General features: G+C 31.5%; 1 protein-coding gene across 1 annotated transcript; it reads left to right on the forward strand.

The window, feature by feature from the left end:
• The first annotated feature begins 10,925 nt into the window (after positions 1-10,925).
• Positions 10,926-19,107, forward strand: LOC125819099 (protein PELOTA 1). Its single transcript, XM_049498615.1, has 16 exons — positions 10,926-11,157; positions 11,288-11,370; positions 12,570-12,645; positions 13,107-13,181; positions 13,264-13,320; positions 15,032-15,077; positions 15,532-15,607; positions 15,817-15,892; positions 15,985-16,017; positions 16,094-16,162; positions 16,319-16,425; positions 16,727-16,799; positions 16,920-16,958; positions 18,023-18,117; positions 18,415-18,521; positions 18,754-19,107. Exons 1-16 carry the CDS (start codon positions 11,107-11,109, stop codon positions 18,825-18,827), a joined length of 1,137 nt encoding a protein of 378 aa, XP_049354572.1. The 5' UTR covers positions 10,926-11,106; the 3' UTR covers positions 18,828-19,107.
• Positions 19,108-19,715: the final 608 nt, after the last annotated feature.

Genomic DNA, 19,715 nt, shown 5'->3' on the forward strand with positions numbered 1-19,715 from the left:
TTTAATTATAAAAAATTAAAATCTCTATGGTGTCTTCTATTATAACATCATACAAGATATCTTTAATATCACAAAATAAAAAAATAAAAAATTAATATATTAAATATATTTTGAATTTAAGAGATTTAAAAAAAATGTTTTTTTTTTAAATGCATGGAGTCAAGGACGGAGCCAACTTATGTTAGGAGGTTCATCTGAATCCTTCTTCCTTGGAAAATTATACTATTTATATATAGTTAAATATTTTTTTTTATATATATATATAGACGTTGAACCACCTCCGACTAGTTCATGTGTTTACTTCTTTAAATTTTGAACTTCTTAGTGAAAATTTTGATCGTCTCTATTTGAAGTATTTGAGGTCATTTTTATGTTTGTTTTGAGGTTGATGTTGAGACATGTGTTCCAAGTTTTGCTCTGTGAGTATTTTGCATGATGTTAAGACATGTGTTCCAAGTTATGCACTGTAGGGTTATTTTGAGTCGGAAAAAGGCTCAAAAACATCCTTAATGTATTAGAAATGGTTCAAAAATGTCCTCTTTCACTCCGTTTATTGGTTGATAGGATATGGACCAATGTGAAATGGCCACTTAGTCAATTTCCATGTCATATTTCTGTTAACTAATGGACATTTTTAAACCAAAAAAAAGGGTAAGGATATTTTTAAGTTAATAGGTGGAAGAAGGATATTTTTAAATTATTTCTAATACGCTAACAACATTTTTAAACCTTTTTTTCCTTTTAAGTCATAGGGAAAATGCATAAGTATATATCCTCCCAAATTTATGACCATATTTTTAGAAATTAATGATTGAAAACACATTTAAATTACTCATGTTGTTATAAGTTTTATATTTTAACTATTGACTATTTCATATATTTATTTAAATTATCGCTTTTTTTATATTAAAGCATACCTCAATGCTGAGTTGACCTTCATGCAATGATTTTAAATATTTGGTCAAAAATTATATTTTTTTTTATACTTCTCCAAAAATTGATTAGAAGAGCTACTGCATATGTCTTTTTTTTTTTTTTTTATAACTCAATAATTTCAAATAATTAAAATTCCACTTGTAAATTTTAAATCTTAATTATACCTTGGAAAAAAAGTCCATTCTACCCTTCTTATTAACCTTTTGATCATTTGGTCAAGTGAATGGTGACAATCCAACACTTGGTCAAAAAAAATGATAGTACATGTCAAACTTATGATGAATAATACATTAGCTTGTTGGGTGTTAGGTGGTAGTATTTGGTCTTGCCTTGATGAGAGGATCTTTGTTTGGATTTTACCAACATATCATGTCTCTCACTTTGTTTTCAAATATGCCAATGGATGGTGGGGGATATATATGTGTAGGGTCTGTATTCTTATCAATTATGAAAGAATGTTAAAGGGGGTTAATCCTTTAAGTTCGCACATGTTATCGGTTTCAAGCTTAAATAAATAGAAAGATCGCATGCATAGTCTGATAACTAGTATCGTGAATCACTCTCTTATAACATCAAGATAATTAGATTAATAGTGGTTGGGGTGTCTTAATCACTCTTTATATCTCTTTTATTTTAATCATTCAATGATATTCGAAATTGATTTTACTTATCTGAACTTATTCAAATTACCGTACATCAGTTTTGAGTTTCAATAAAGGGGGAAGGTTGGAGTACAATGACAATCAACATAAGACTTGTAAATTTTGGAATTCAGTAATCCGATTAATTAAAAATTTGTACGATGAAAAATTTACTTTCGTGTTTTATTTTGGTTGACATTATTTTCTTATTAGTTTGTTAAAAAAAATGACAATTTTTTTTCTCATTTTTACAACCACACAAATGTGTGTGATTTTTGGTAGAAAACCTACTTTCTTTGTTAAATTTTAGGCCCAAATCCATCAGTAGCCCCCTAAAGTTGGCACAAAATTTCACTTAGACACCTCAACTAGCTAATGTTCATTTTAGACACCTCAGGTAGGATTTCACTGTGTCATTTTGATACTTTTCGCTGACATGGCATGGTAAGTGTAATGCACCCAAAATCAGCGCGTGAAGGGGCTCTTTTTCAGACCAAAAAAATAATAATTAAAAGGTTAAAACTATTCTTCTTCCTCATTCTCTCCTCCACCACACACCATCCATTCACCCATGCTGCCACCATCGCTATTAATACAATCAAATTAATTTTTTAATTTTTTCAGTTCCGAAAATCATCACCACAACCATCGTCATCTTCTCATTCTTATTCTTTAGATCCAACAATTACAACTTTTATTGCAATCTTTCAAGTTCAGTGCTGCACACCATTGTACATCTATCACACCCATCAAGTTCATATATGCAGATATTCATTCTAAACGGGAGGGACTACAACGTACAAATAATACATAGCATTCGTATATGTGCTCCTTTTATAGTTTTATTCCTTTTGGAGGCATTGTAATATCATATACACAATTAAAAATCATGAAATTGATAACATACAAATTAAATCTACAAAAAAAAATATGGAAATCTGAATTTAATAAAAACCCCAAAAAGAAAAAAAGCAAAAGAAGAAATTAGGGGTAAAGAGGAGGCGCCGGAAAAGTTTGGAAGAATGAGGAAGAAGGGGTGGGATAGTTTGGTGGGGTTTTAGAAACTAAATGCTTTTATTTATTATTTTTGGCTGAAAATTAATTTTTCCTTATAATGGATTTTTAAAGTATTATTTTGTACTTAAATATCACGTGTCTTTTCTTAATTAGCCATTATATTACCTTATTTGCGAGTGTGTTACACGCACAATGTAATTTTAGTGGATTGTCAAAAAAGTGTCAAACTAACACAACGGGATCCTACATGAGGTGTCTAAAATGAACATCGTCCAATTGAGATGTCTAAGTGAAATTTCGTGCCAACTGTAGGGGTCACCGATGAGTTTGGCCTAAATTTTATACTAACAAAGAAAGTGAAACAAATATAGAGTACAAAGTATGTGATTTTAACACTCTCAGTATCAAAACTCGAACTCAAGACTTTAATTGAGATTTTTTTTACTAATCCACACCTTTTGATAGTCATTTGATATGTGAGATAAAGATAATTTTGAAATAAAATTTGAGATTAACTTAATCCCATTTTTGGTGTAAGATATTAGCTAATCGATTAGGATTATTTTATCCCATCATTTATACTAAAATAACATAATTACTATCTCATATAAAAAGTGAGAAAAAATAAACTCTAAAAAAATCCTTATTTATCTCATCTCGCGTATTAAACGACCCCAATAATTTTTCCATTAACAATGTTTGGAATATTTTAGGATTTTATACTTTTGATCTATTATTTCGACTTTAATTTGAAATTTGAAAACTTTGTTAGAAAAATAGTTCAAGTGAAATGGAATTATTTCTTTAATGTCTTTTTCTCCCTTCATTTATTTCTTCATGATTACTCTTTCAGTATGAATAATGTAACTCACTGTTTGTTTTTTATTTATTTAAAGAATATTGCCAGTTTCCCACTTGGCCAATTTTTTTAATGTTCAGAAAAGTACCCCATTAATTAGTTAGAGTGTGACAACAACTGATCAAAAATAAAAAAGTTGTTTGACCAAGGGAAAGATATGTCACTGTCTTTAAAAATAAACTGATTAAAAAAAAAAGTTGAAAAAAAATATTATAAAATTCAAATTGTGTTTGAATATATAATTTGAATAAGATAAAATATTGTAAGTGTAACATATGTGATTTGAAAAACGGATCAAAATCACTTTTTGGAAACTTAAAACTCATCTTCATAAAAAAAAAAAAAAAAAGATAAAGGTCTGAAAAATACCTTAACTTTGATCGAATTTGCTGTTGCGATTAAATAGTCTAGGGAGGTAATAGGTCCTTATAAACGTTTAGTATCGCAACAACAAATCCGACTAAAGTTGGTATTTTTCAGACCCTTATCCCTAAAAAAAATCAAAAAGTTTAATCCATTTATAATTAAATAGTTTTTTTTATAGGAGCGTAGCACTTAGAATTAGAGGTGAATTCAGAAATTATAATAATAAATTATCAATATAATTTATAGGTAGAGTATGGAAAAGATATGATATAGGTAGATTTTATTTCTATCTTTGTGGGTACAAAGAATGTTTCGACGACCAGCTCTACAACTTTTAGTGCCATATCTTTTAAAATCAAGTTGTGTACCGTCCGATTTACAATCCCTACTACATCTGCCGTTACGATATTTAATATATTTCGTATGTTTCGAAGATAGCAGGTTCCCTTTTCTTTTACTATATGAAATCCATATTTTGACACCTGAGATTCTGTAACGAGTAGATATAGACACTCGATTAAACAAGTATTTTTGAAGCTAAGTAGAATTACTAGAAAAATATGATAACAAATATAATAAATACAAAGCAAATGAAGCAAACAAATAATAATACACACTGAAAAATAAGAGATTACGTTATTACGAAGCAATACAACAGGAGGAGACTAGCACCTTACCTCCTCCATACAAAATGTATCAACACTTGCATATCTATCAATCTTCTACCGCCTTCAAATCATTCTATTTAGGGTCATATCCCTAATAAATTATAGTTGTGTGTACGTATTGTCTAATAATCTCTCAAGTTTATTTTTGACTTACCTGTGCGGCTGTGCCTCATCTAACTCTTATTATAACCAATCTCTCACATCTTCTTATTGACGCATGCATGTTCTTTTTACATGTTGAGATAATACATAAGCACGTCATTTTACTTGGCTTGGACGACATTTATACCTTCCAACTTTGAGTGTGTATAATTATGCACTTAAATTTGTATAGAGTTAAACAAGTAGATATAAGCGTCCTATATGACAATTCGTGTGAAATACATTCGAGTGGATTTGTATTATGTCATGTTGGATGCATATTAAGGTATATATGACGTATATGTTAATTTGTTCAATTTTATATAAATTAATTTAATGTATACTTATATACACTTAAAATTTAAAGATATAAATGTCATTTAATACTAAATTGAATGATACATTTATATATTACAACCTTATATGTCCTAATCATTTCAATTTTGTTTTTTTCATCATATCCCACCATGTAAATTATCTCACCTGATTAATATTTTCTTTAAAATATATAATAAAAAATACGATAAATATTTTAAGACGGAGAAAATATGCCTGTGGGGGTCCAAACATTGGGGTCGTATCTCATTGAAGTGGGTGCCAATTAAATGTGGCAAAAATTGAAAGAAAAGAGGAGTTAGAGGTTCTGAATTTGCAAAGCTCAAAAAATTGAGTTGACACTTGTGACAGCTAAGCGAAAAATTGATGAATTTTGGAAAGAAAATTGTATTCTTCCTCCCTCTCAAATTATTTCTTAGAAGAGTTGGAGCGTGTAGTTTTCAAGAACAATTATTATGAAGTGTAAAGTGAGCGAGGCGACTTGATAAATAAAATATCTCACATTAGTAAGGTGTGGAAAAGCAACACACTTGAATAATATGATATAGACGATAATCATAATGATAGCATTAGTGTCCACTTATACGACTCAAATCGACGAGCTATATGATAAAATGAGAAAATAACACTCCTTTCATGAGCGAAGTAACTTGACACACTAAGTATCGCACATTAGTAGAATTCTGAGAAGGATCACACCCAAAAGGATATGATAGATAGTTCTATCATAATACAAACATTAATCTGAAGCGGAGCCAAGATTAGGAGTTTGCAGGTTCTAAATTTTAAGGATAGAAAGAGAAAAATATTGCAAAGAGAAAAGAGAAACTTTTGTTGATAGTGGGGTTCAAACCCACAACTCTAGTGTGGAAAGCATTTTCACGATCCCTTCCTTACCACTGAGTTGTCAATCAGTTTTGTTAGGGATTCATAAGTTAATATACATATATATTTATTTAATTTTCTAATACAAGTATAAAGTCTACATAAAAGCTACTGGATTCATCTGAATCCCCACCTAGCTTTGCCCCTTTCTATTTTCACAATTCAAAACGGTGTCTATATGGTAAAATGATATATATATATATATATAACGTATCAAAATATTTTTTAATCTTGTGATATTGAACGAAATATGTGAAAAGTTGAAATTAAATAAATAATTAATGTTATCAAAATAATTTGAGACGTACGATTAAAATTTACGATAGATAATTTGAGTCGAAGAGAGTAGGTTTGGGAGGGGAGGAACATGACAAACTTCACATGTTCCTTTTATTCAAGTCTGATTGAGTAGTAATGTGTCAAATGGACTTTCTATTTTCATGTATGACTCATATGGCATTTTGCCCTTTCAGCCTGCCTTGTTATTGGCAAAATGTGTTTTGTGTACTTCTCTTGGTTCTTTAGAGCTCCCTCTGCATTTACCATGTGACTTGGTTTAAAACTTTTAAAAAAGAAGTGTCATTTCAATGTAGTACACTTCTTGTAGAATGGACATTCAAAGTTGTAGTACAAAGATCATACACATTTTTTCGTTTGATATCTGATATTTTCTTTAGAATTCAACTAATTAAGATTCACGTTTCATTTCAAAAGCGATCGAAAATTTCTACGATAAATTACTTCAAACCCTTTGAGTTGACTACGGATTAACACCCTACGACATCTCCACACTATTGTGATAGGAGCATGACGACTTCATATTTGATATTTATAGCTAATATTAATAAATTGAGGAGTATTTACAACCACATTTATTGTCTCCATAAATACATTTTTTATATCTCATTCAATATTCATTTTGAGATTTGACTAATAAGAATTCACACCAAAAAATCCCATTATAAAGAATAAAAAGCTCTCTATGAAAGATCGCTTCCTCATTTTATAGTAAGCAATTCAATCAAGGAGGGGAAATTTGCATACTGATTGTGTGTGTATATATGTGAGTAGAGAGTCGTAACAAAAGTTATGGATTCGACAAAACTTAGGGCCCGTTTGGCCATGTGATATGGTATCATGATATGGAATCATGATATGGAATCATGAGATGAAATTGAAGGTTTGTTTGGACAAGTGATATGGAATTTTTGTGTTGTATCTTTTCTCATAAACATAAAAATCTCATAAGTTGTAAAACTATTAAAATAGCCCCAATTGTTTATTCAATCTTATCAAATAAACAAAAAATTATAAAATTGCATATAAATTATTACAAAGTTATTTGTTCTCCACTTAAGTAATTGTTTCATCTAACTTTAATTTAATAAAAAAAATTGAACATAAATTGTAGTGTACTAGTCTTTAATATAATCCTCCAACATAGTACGACCAATTTCCTCACGTTGAACTTGCATTTCTCGATCATGTGACCGAGAAGATGAACCAACATTGTTCCTTTGAGCCATTTGTTGGTCGATATCCTCCGCAACTATAATTTCATGTTCATAGACCATAAATATTTCATCACTACTTTGGTATTCTCGCAAATAATTATGTAACATTGCACAAGCTATGACAATTTTCACTTTTGTATCAATATCATAATGGTTCATGCCTTGTTTCAGTATTTTAAATCTATTTTTTCAAGCTCCAAAAGTCCGTTTAATCACATTGCGCAGAGATGAATGCCTATAATTAAATAGTTTTTTGGCATTTTGAGGCTCTCTTTCACTTCCTCGGTAATCTTGCAAATGATAGCGTAGTCCTTTGTATGGAGCTAAAAATCCTTTTGTGTTTCGAAAACCAGCATCAACAACATAATATTTATCTACCAAAAAACATTTTATAAAGAATTACTAAAAGCATATGTGACATAAATGAGACAACTTTGTGTAAATAAATAATATTTATTCTAAGGATTAATTTAAAGTTACTATGTGGCGGAAGTGAAAATTGTGACGTTGGTTCAACAAGTGTATTATCAAGTACTTTACTATCATGTGTAGTACCTTTCCAACCAGCAGCAACAAAGGTAAATCGCATATCAAAATCACAAGCACATAAGACATTTTTTGATGTTCTTCCTTTGCGATTACGATATGCTTGTTGCACCACTTTAGGAACCTCCCCTTCTATATATGTTCCATCAATTGCACCAACACAATCCTACTAAATAAAACATACATCAATATTAGTTTAGTGAACGTAAAATAAATTGGAAGCATTATAGAATGCACTTCATAAAAATAATGTTTGTAAGAGTAATAAAAATAGTGCTTCCAAGACAATGCAAAGTCATAAAATAAATATTATCTCTTTAAACAAAGTTGATAGGAAATATGTAACTAAATACTAATAACTTACACATAAAATATAAATGTGCACTTATATTAAGGCCATAAAATAAATTTATTAATGTGATTGAAATTTTACAATCGTGAGGTGTCAGTTAAAGTGACTATATGTTGGTGAGGATAATAAATTTTATGTCGGTGAGAATATTAAATTTTTAAAAGTAATGATGTGATTATAAATTTTATTTACATATGAAACAAATAGTTAGTACCCATAAATGTGGGGTTGTTTTAACAAAATATAAACTCATAGATCAATTATTGTATTAAAATATCTCAAATCATGTGTAATTCCATATCATGGTTTTTGGAGAATATGGTATCACCTCTAATGCTATGGAATCATGAGATGGAATCAGCGTAAAATCGCATGTCCAAACGCTGATTCCATCTCACGATACCATATCGTGATATGGTATCGCATGGCCAAACGCCTACTTAATAAGTTTAGTAGGGACGTATCTGGGAGAGGTGGAGGGGGGCATCTATGGGTTTTCGTGAATCCACGCTCCTCTCTCAAAATCATATATAGTAGTGTTATATTTTTTCTAAAAAAAATACTTATATTAAATGTGTTGTTGTTGTAGTACTTAAATATAAATGTGCAAACTCACATTTAAATATCATATAATGCGATGATAATTGAGTTCACCTCTCTAAGTGAGTTCATAAATTAAGTCTTATATCTACCTTATTTCTTCATGTCTAAAATTGAGCAACAGTACCTCTCCAAATAGTTATTGGTAACACTTTTGGCGGTTCATTTTTTTTTTGTTTTAATCTTTCAAAATTCTCAAATATGTTATATTGGTAATTCTCAAATATATATATATATATATATATATATATATATATATATATATATATATATATATGTACACGACTTATATCTTTAAAAATTTAACGGGTTCAATGTGAAGAATCTAAAGGTCAAATCAGTCAAATTTGTACAGTAGATCCATTTTTTCAAAATAGTGCACTAATCCTTTCGAAATCCTAGATACTCTGATTTAGACCCTATATTTGTATTAAAAAAATTATGTTAATATGTATAAGTAGGATAAATAATGTATTTCAAGCCTAATAAATTAAAAAATATATGATTGAAAATACATAAATTTAAACTTTTGAATCCATCACTAAATTATACATCATTCTTGAACATGAAAAATAGACAACAAAACGAAATTCAAGTGAATATATGTGAACTGTGAAGTTATGGTTGGCCCAATGTCATGGTTGGCTCAATGTTAGGCCCAATGTCATGGTTGGCCTTCAAAATTCAAATGGCTTTCTCATAGGCCCAACATGGACCAAAACGAAAAAAAACTAGAGGTTTATACTAGGAGAAGTCCTCTTTGCTAATTTACTCGTACTCAACGTAATCTCACGAATGGAGTCTAAATAGAGTGATGTGTACATAACCTTACCCTACCTTGTGAAGGTAGAGAGTTTGTTTTTGTTAAATCCTTTGTTGGCGTAGAAAATCCTCAACTTTTATGTCTTTGTATCTACGGTCATGTTCTCGATAAGCTGCAGTGACATATTCAGTCTAATTACCTCCCACAAAAATCTTTCCGATCTACCTCCACCTCTCATGATACTCACTATAGCCAACCTCTCACACCTCCTCGCTAGGGTATCCATGCATCTTCTCTTCACATGCACAAACCTTCTTAGTCTCACCTCCCTCATCCTGTCCACCACATAAACCACTCTCACCTTGTCCCCAATAACTTCATTCTCGATCCTATTTCTTCTAAAATACACGCACGTCCATCTCAATATTCTTATTTTTGCCACGTTCATTTTCTAGACATGTGAATTTTTTTGACTAACTAATACTAAGCTTTTGATGACATATTTTTATCACATAAGACTCTAGATGCAAACTTCTGTTTCATCCACCCGTTTCAATACTAAGATAACATCATCATCAATCTCCCTCCTAATTTTATAACTAAGTATGACATAAATTGATTTATTTTTCTGATCAAGTGGAAGAGGTAAACCAAAAATAGTTGAGATAATTTTTTTAAAGTCATATAACATTAAACAAAATAGGAAAAATTACTTGAATGGATACCTTTTAATAAATAACTATTGATTTTAGTAATACTTTTTATTTATTACCATTTATAGCAATATATAATAATACTGTGATAAATGTAATATGTATTAAAAGTGAATTATGTATGAAATATATATTATAACTGTTTTATAATATATTATGTTTGTTTGGTAAGATATTGACACATTGTATTATAAATGTATTAAAATGTGTGATAAATATATTATCCATCAATAAAACTTGTATTATATGTGTTTTATAAATTGTTCTATGTAATATGTATTAAAACTGTATTATAAATGTACTAAAAATTATCAAGTAAAAAAATATTATTGCTATAAATGGTAAATATTTTCTTAATATAGTATATTTATGTAAGTTTCCAAAAAAATACTCCTTTTTAAAAAAATTCAATAAATATAAATCTGTTAACGAAAAAGAAACTTCATATATAACACAACAAATATATATAAAACATTTTTAAAACAATTTTTTTTTTTTTTTTTAAATCGAAAATTGAGGGTATATTGGTCATTTTTCCAAAAAAAGAAAAAAACTGAAGTCCCTCTTCACCAAGGTTAGAAAAACCTAAACATAAAAAGTCTCTAAAAGGACACAAACCGTTAAAACCTGCAACTTCTCCATTGAACTGAAGCAAATCTCTTAAGAAAAAAAAAATCTATAAAAAGTTCTTTAAATTCCTCTTTTTTCCGCTATTTACATGCAAAATTATCGAATTTTCCATTAAGTTGATAAATTTGTTTCATTCAATATGAAGATTGTTCGTAGAGACTTTGTTCCTGATGGCCCTGGTAGCGTAAAGGTAATATTTTTTTCTCTATAATTGTTTTTTAAAATCTATAATTCGAGTAATTTTCGTGATTTTTTGAAACCCCAGATGAAGAAAACGATCAAATTGATTTGGGTATTTTTTATTTTCATGTATTATACAGATAATTGCAGAAGAAGCTGATGATCTATGGGTTGCTTATAATCTGATAGCTGAAGGTGATACTGTATTAGCTGTTACTGTTAGGTATTGCAATTTTGCTCAATTTCATTACTGTGAGGTCTTAGCATTATTTTAGGATAAATAAGTAATTTTTATTCGTGTGCGAAAGTTTGGGAATTTGTAGAAAAACATGTTTTTACTATAAGAAGCACCTTGTTTATATTACTCCCTCACTCCGTTACAATTTGTTTGTCTAGTTTTCAATTGCCATGAGTTTTAAAAAAAGAAATAAATATCGACTTTTGAATCTCATGGTCGTAAACTAAAGATACGTGGGATGTACGAAAATTCCCTTCAGTTTTGTGGTCTTAAATATGCTAGGTGGAAAGTTGAATGAAAGAGTTGCCAAATAAGGAAAGAGACATCGTTTTTGGAACAGACTAAAAAGGAAAGTAAGATAAACAAATTGAAATGGGGGAAGTATTTGGTATCTCATCGGTGCTACAAGAATTACTCAAAAGCTAGTGTCTTGCCTTCTTTTTAAAAAAAATAATTTTAATCATGAAAGATGGAATCTTTATCTTGAATATGGACGTCACTTGCTAATTAGAATCAAATTCTGTTCATTCGGAAGGTTGGAGCTTTTCACTTTGTTTGTAACTACTTAGTTGATTCTCTACACTTGTTAATTTGATGCATGTTTCTCATCCTGTTGAGTTGATTGAAAATTATGTTTTTTGGACAACATATTAATTGCTCTCGTTCTCGTAAATGTCTTAATTTCTGCATCAATTTTGTTGTTTTATTCGTTGATTAGCTAATTGTTGGAAAATGTTGTGTTCTGTGATTTGCGAAAGTAATCTATAGATAGTTAGACTCTAATCACGAGTTGTGCTAAATTCTAGTTAAATTTGTCTAAATTGGCCTGAGATGAGTTACATGAACTATGGAGTTACATGGTCAGTGAGGATTCATATATACGACCTGAACTTGCTTGGACTGAGGTGTTGTTGTTATTGTTGTTTGCTGAAATTGTGAATGACAATGTTACTAAAAGGAATATGGATTTTGAGCATAGTGAGTCTTTACTGATTGCACAGGTTGATAATAGTATAGTTATATTTGTTGCTTAAAGCTTACGGTGAAGACTCATTTTTAATGTTGAGAGCAACTTTCTTTTGCAAATTATGCTATGTGGGTCTTTGCTGATTGTTAACACGGTTTTGCTTATCACAACACAACCTACTGGAAGCTGGTTGATTTTTGCTTGTAATTTCTTGTAGGAAGGTCCTAAGGGAAGCTGCTTCTGGAGGAAGAGATGCTGAACGAGTGAAACTGAAATTGGAAATTAAAGTTGAGGTAAGGATATATTAGACAGCCAGCATCATTCAGTTGTGGGGTGTAGGCCTTGGTTAGAACTTTGTCTTAGCTTCCAGCATAAGGTGTTTTAAGAGAAATTGAAAGATAAAACTTTGAAATCAATTAACTATAGAGAAGAATCTACTAAGGATAGAGAGGATACTTTTCTCTGTCTTCCTTTTCCAATGTGGTTGAGATGAACGATTTTTGGGCAGTTTGATGAATTTTGAGGATATCATCAATACAACCTGTATATGAAATATACATGATAGATTGTCACATAACAATGCTCCATTTCCAACGAATCTCAATAAATGCGACATTGATAATTTTGTTACCATAGTAATGATGACAATTGTAATGTGACCGGAAAATAGGAAATAGATAGCGCTCTTTCTAGGGTTTTTATTTGAGTATATTCCATTCCAATGTGGTATAATATAATTAATTTGGTATTTTAGAATGTGGAGTATGACAAAGAAGGTTCTGCCTTGCGTATTCGTGGGAAGAATATTCTGGAGAATGAACATGTAAAGGTGTGTATTCTTCAACTTAATCCTTTTGGATAAATTCCTAACATTGATGCTGCAACAAAAATCTCTAATTATTTTATTGCAGATAGGGGCCTTTCACACTCTGGAAATTGAGCAACACAGACCTTTTGTGCTAAGAAAGGTACAATGCTGTGTTTGATTCTTTTCCACCTATCACTCTGTTTTCTTTTAAAATTTTTGAGGTATATTATTTGCACTTCAAAAGCTATCAAGCTGGTGATATATGTTCTTTAGGATTGCAGCTCTAACCTATATTTCTCAGACTCTTCAAATATGTCAACGGCTGCATGTCGGATTCTCCAAAAATAGTGTATTTTGGAGTATCCGACACGGTGCGGCATCGAAAGTGAAGAGCCCGCGCAATTTAGGCTCTAACAAAAAATCTGTAAAGTTATTCATGTAATTTACATTATTATTATAAACCACCGGAAAAAAAAGAAGAAGAGAACAGATTACCTTACTTTTCTTTAATAACCTTGGTATCCGGGCTAGTTTGTGCACACTTCGACCTGTTCCACCAACACAGCTACCGCCTACCGGGTAACTCTTTCCATCAAGGTTTTGACAAATAAGAAGAAATTGTCTAGTGTATTTCGCCTCTGGTTGGGTTTGAACCTAAGATCTTATGACTCTTAACTCACTTCATTGACCGCTAGACCATACCCCTTGGGTGCAGTTACTTGCAACTAAATTTCATTTGTCCCGCTGCTGACACCCCTTTGAGGCATCTCGTGTTCCTGTCCTTTGACGAAGTTCACACCCTGCACAAAAGGTGTACATACGATACCTCCTTGCTGTCTCTAGATGGAGCAACCCTTCTACATTAATGATGATTCCACCCTGGTTATCGTCATGACCAATTCCATGCCAAATAAGCCAAGAAATAACTACACATTTTTCAGCAGACACCAAAAAAGGAAACCCAAAGTATACTGTCATTGATTTCTCATAAACAAGTGTACAAAAGCTATTATTAACTCCTATGTTATACATTATGTGGACTTTGGTGAGAACAACAAATACCCAATGTACTGAGGGGGCTAGTTTATTTTCTCAGCTTGTTTCTTTGTAGTTTGAAGGATCTATGCCCCCTAGTTCGTCTAACACAGGTAGGGCTGAGGCATGATAAGATATGTGACGGTTTGTGTAGCCTAGGTAATATATACTTAAGCGATGCAACAATCTAAGTTCAGGTAGGGGAAATTCTTCTCGTATACATAGGAGTACATGAAATTTGGTATAATTTCCTCATTTTTTTTCTGCATCATACAAAGTTGCTGCATAGATCAAGTATAACGAAATAAGTGTCTTTTTATTAGAGGCTAAATGAGTCATAGAAAATGAATTAGGAGATAATCATTTGTAGTTGTTACTAGAGGTTTCTATAGGAAATTGAGGAGTATTCCAATCGAAATATAAATGCCTATAAATGTCTGGGCTAAGAATTACAGGTGAACTTGAAATTATGTGGATCAGGTACAGGCCGAATGAGATTTTCCATAATTTCTTTTACTGCTAAATTTATTACTTAAAGGGTATACACTTATCAAAATAAAATTTCTTAGAAGGTATGCGTGCTTTTGTTTAAAACTTTTGTTTATGTATAATCCTATCTATGCATGTACACTAATTATTTTGAATTTCTTTGTTTAGTAGTAACTCAAAGTGATCGTTCTTTTCCTATGTCATCTTCCCTATTATTTTTGTATATTCTATTTGTTTAGCAAATTTATGAGCATCTTGTTTGTTTCAATCTTAGTCTTACCTGAACAGAGTTGATTTATACGAAAGTTTACACTTATATTAGTTCTGACTTGCATTATCTAATTTAGGTGGTCTGGGACTCACTGGCACGGGAGGTTCTTCGTCAAGCTTCTGGTATTTTTCACAGTGCACTTTAACAAAGTTATATTTTTATTTGTTCAAGTGTTGCCATTAACATTATCTGCAATATTAGGCATTTTAGTTCATAGCCTGACTTTTCATCCATAACTTATCAAGTTTTATAACATGTAGATACTTCTTTTTAGTACATTGACATGATTATGAAACCGCTTTATAGGTGCATTATTCTTAGATAGATTGTTTCAGTCTAGGTGTGTTTTAGCCCTTATTTTGCAGAGGTTTTCTTCTCCACTCGTACACTGCAGTGAGAACATGATTATTTGTGCAATTACATGTGTGTTGCAGAGTGCTGTTGAACTGATGAGAAGTTTCCCTATATAATTGTTGATATTCAGCTGTATTGCTTCCAACATGGATATGTGTTTGTACTGCTCTTAGATTTACCGTTTCAATATGCTGAATACGGTTTTCCATTTTGATGATTCAGATCCATCTGCAAGTGCTGATCTGGCTGTGGTTCTGATGCAAGAAGGATTGGCACACATTCTTCTCATTGGTAAAAGGTAAGCTTGACAATCTCGTAGTCCTATGAATACAAGTTTTAAACAAATCTTGAGCATCTCTTTTCTTGTATTTAAACAAGATGTAATAGTAAGTCGAATGTAAATGTCAGATTTTCTATTGCGGGCTTATATGTTGAGGCTAAGTTAAGTGTTAGCTAGATTGTACGGCATAATTTAACCTTATGTACTTGTTACTGTTGTCTGAACAGCGTGACTATTACCCGTTCTCGTATAGAGACTTCTATACCACGCAAGCATGGACCAGCTATTGCAGGTTATGATAAGGTAAGTCTCCTTTTGTTTCAGCCTTGTATAATTTAATTAATTATTTTGAACATGACGTCAAGTGAAATTGTGTTCTTAATTTTGATTTGCAGGCGTTAAATAAATTCTTTGACAATGTTCTACAGGTAGGCTTTTGCCAACTTTCTTGATGTTGCTTAATGTCCATAAGCAATATGTTACAGGTTCTTATTTCTGTTGCAGGCCTTTGTCAAGCATGTTGATTTCAAAGTAGTTCGCTGTGCTGTGATTGCAAGTCCAGGATTCACCAAGGTATTTTTTGTTTCTTTTTTGTATAGTTACACTTCTTAGCTAGTCATACTTTTATGCTATGTTACAAGGGAAAGAGCATGCATATCTAATTATATCTGTACTATGCATATGTTAATTCAGTTGTGATATTCAACCTTTTTTGGGTTGAATGTGCAGGATCAGTTTCATCGTCACCTGTTGTTGGAAGCCGAGAGGAAGCAACTAAGACCTATAATAGAAAATAAGTCACGCATACTTCTTGTCCATACAACCTCGGGATACAAGTATGCCCTTCTTTCTCTTTCTCTCTCTCTCCTTGCCCTTCATCCCCTCATCTGACATCTCAAAACGATACTTTGTCAATACATTTTTGTGCAAACCATATGATGTTAGACGTGCGTGCTAGTCTAGAACTGACTAATATGTTGCAATTACATTTTTGTGTACACAATTCTCTCGTCAGTACTGCTATTTTAGTACAAATCACCTTTATTATGTGTCTATTTGTAGTTGATATGTAAGAGTTCAATTATTATCCAGCACGGGTGTTTAAGCCCGAGAGTTTTTTTTTTTCCTGGTTTACAGACATAGTTTGAAAGAGGTTATGGATGCCCCAAATGTAATGAGTATGATAAAAGATACAAAAGCTGCCAAAGAGGTACCTTATGACCCTTGCCCAACTTAATATGATCTTTAATCTTTATTCTTGTGTTTGTTCAAGTCTTTTTTCGTACTCTTTGAGAATAACAGTTTTCTTTTCTCTTCCAATCTTAATCAGGTTCAAGCCCTAAAGGATTTTTTCAACATGCTTTCAAATGTTAGGTTCTATCCTTGGTCTCAATGTTCTATTTATATTTTTCTTAATAACGTTGGATGTTTCAGATTTTTATCTATCATATGCTAAGAGTACACACAGATTGTTTGGTTTTGAATTTATTTGTTTGCTTTTTTCGGTGTTTATCTGTTATCTTGGGTTCTGTAAGAGGCCTGAGAGTTTCAAATAAAAGTCGAGGTGTTTCACTATGCATGACGGATATCCCTGTTTAAGGAGATCAAGGTGGACTAATCTGAAATATTTCAAGATTAAGAACAGACACGTTGTGTTATGATGGGCAGCTGGTGATATTGTTATCTCTATGTGTGCCTTTTTTTCAGGCCTTTCTACCAATTGAATGCTGAAAATTCATGTGCAACCTATCTTGGTTGAATTTGTTTTCAGCAAGGATCCGTCATAATTCTCAGATATCCAATCATCAACAACTTTGAACTTCTATTAAATTTTAGGGCATCTCAGTTGTGTACTTTCATCTACTGATTTTATGTGCAATTTTACAGTAGTAATAGGAGTATCTCTCTGCAATACTTTGGCCATATTGATACGAGAGAATTTCTCATCTGATGTGCCCTCTCCTTAGCTTTTTTGCAGACAGAAATACGATAAGGAAGTCTTAATTAAAAATATTTGTGCTTGATTTCCTGGTTTTAAGGATATTTAGGTCTAAAAACTAGAGTTACATTACATAATTTAGGGATGTTAGATGTAGAGGTCTTTTGCAAGAGTGAGTGCCTGTTTGAATCCCCCCGCCCTGCATATTTCATGAATTATGATATTAATGGGATATTTATGATGCCGCTTTTCATGCTTTCCGAAGTAACTAAGAAGGATAACTAACACCTTTATTTGAAAACTTTTTTCCCTCTCTTTTTAGAACTTCTTGCAATAAATGTATGTCATGTCCTTTTTTCTGAATCTCTTAACATTTATATTAATGAGCTACCATGCATGAAGTTTACTTCCAGTTGTCAACAAGAGATCCCTGTAATGTGTTCCTTTCCCCGAAACTTATGAAAATTAAAGTTACTTTATTGGGACTTTTCTAGGATCCTGATCGTGCATGCTATGGACCAAAGCATGTTGAAGTTGCCCATGAGCGAATGGCTATTCAGACACTTCTCATTACCGACGAGCTCTTTAGGTGAGTATCTTATGGTCCCAGGTTAATGGGCTTTTACGAGCAACAAAAATGAAACTGTATATAGCTTGATACTAAATTTGCAACTCGTGGCATATTTCTAGTTCATAAGTATCTCTTTTTACGTGCTTAGCTTTTAAAATTCACATCTTTGGTTCATAGGATAATATGTAGACATGTTTAACTTTTTATCTTCATATCTCAATCAATTATATATGGGTCATTTCACTCGTTCTCTGTATATATAGTTGGTTGATATTGTACATGAGAAATATCTTACTTCTTTTGATCTGTTGACAGGAGTTCTGATGTAGAAACGAGGAAAAAGTATGCTAATCTGGTCGATTCAGTCAAGGATTCGGGTGGTACTGCTCTCATTTTCTCATCAATGCATGTTTCCGGAGAACGTGAGTATATACAGTTCCTGTTAATTTCTTTTTCCTCCCAGCATTTACATCTCTGCCTTTCCCAGTCGGAATTTATTTAAGTTGGCCCCTAGTAATGCTTTGAATCGTATTTCCCTTCTGTGCACACGTTTATTGTCACACTCACTTCAAATCTTTCTCCTTCCTACGAACACACGTTCTGTACTGCATATATGGCAAGGCTGATTAAAACAACTTTTGGTTTTCGTCACAGAACTGACACAGCTAACCGGCATTGCTGCAATCCTTCGTTTTCCTTTGCCGGAGCTGGAAGACATTGAGATGTGATGGAAGAGATGCTCGTTCATCGGTAATGAATGTTATCTGCACTGTTAAAAATGTGACTATTCGCTATAAAATGAAGTGAATACACAAAAATTGTAATGTTTCTCTAGCAGTGGAAGTAACATCATCAACTGATGTTGCGTGTCGCGTGTTGTATATTCGATTTTTTTTCGTTTTGATTAATTGAAATGTAATATATCGTCAACTATCGAGGTGTACTATATCATTGTAACGATATTTTTCATCGAATATGTTGGCTGTTAGATGAAGTTTTCTGGTTTTTTCACAGTTTCTCAGGTTTTATGTACTCTTTTGTCTACTTATTATATGCATAATTTGGTCTCTATTATGTTGTGTTTTGTTTGTCAAATCATCAAACCTGTACTTAGGTTTGACTAATTCAGATTCGCATCGTATAGGATCCATGAGAACGGAAATGCTCCCAATTATTTTTTTCTTCTTACTTTTATTTTATATCTAGATGTAGATTTTTTAAATAAGAGTTTACACTTTGCAGAATTATTTTATTTTATTTTTTATAGGAGCACAAATAAACATGACAAGAATAAATAATTACTTGCCGTCTTAGTAAAACCAATTTCTCTACGTTATAATTTATGAAAGTAGGTTGGAAAATCATGGTAAAGGAGCTCATGCATCATGAATACGATTAATAGCGGAGTCAAAATTTTCACTAACGAGATTTAATATATAAAAATAAATAATAATTTTGATCATGTAATTTTCAAGTAGAGGAGGTTTTCACTAACGTGTATTATTTAATTATGATAAAATGATACATATTTTTTATTTTATTTTGCACTTTTATAATTTTAAATTATTTTGTTTATTAAATACTGATACATAAAATTGCATTTTGTGTATTGATAT

Source organism: Solanum verrucosum, unplaced genomic scaffold (assembly GCF_900185275.1).
Source record: "Solanum verrucosum unplaced genomic scaffold, falcon-dt-bn FXZP01000252.1, whole genome shotgun sequence".
Taxonomy (NCBI): Eukaryota; Viridiplantae; Streptophyta; class Magnoliopsida; order Solanales; family Solanaceae; genus Solanum; species Solanum verrucosum.

Coding starts and splice junctions, on each gene's coding strand:
- LOC125819099 (XM_049498615.1), top strand. CDS start 11,107: ATGAAGATTGTTCGTAGAGACTTTGTTCCTGATGGCCCTGGTAGCGTA. Junction 11,158..11,287: donor ATGGCCCTGGTAGCGTAAAG/GTAATATTTTTT, acceptor TGTATTATACAG/ATAATTGCAGAAGAAGCTGA. Junction 16,800..16,919: donor ATACAAAAGCTGCCAAAGAG/GTACCTTATGAC, acceptor AATCTTAATCAG/GTTCAAGCCCTAAAGGATTT.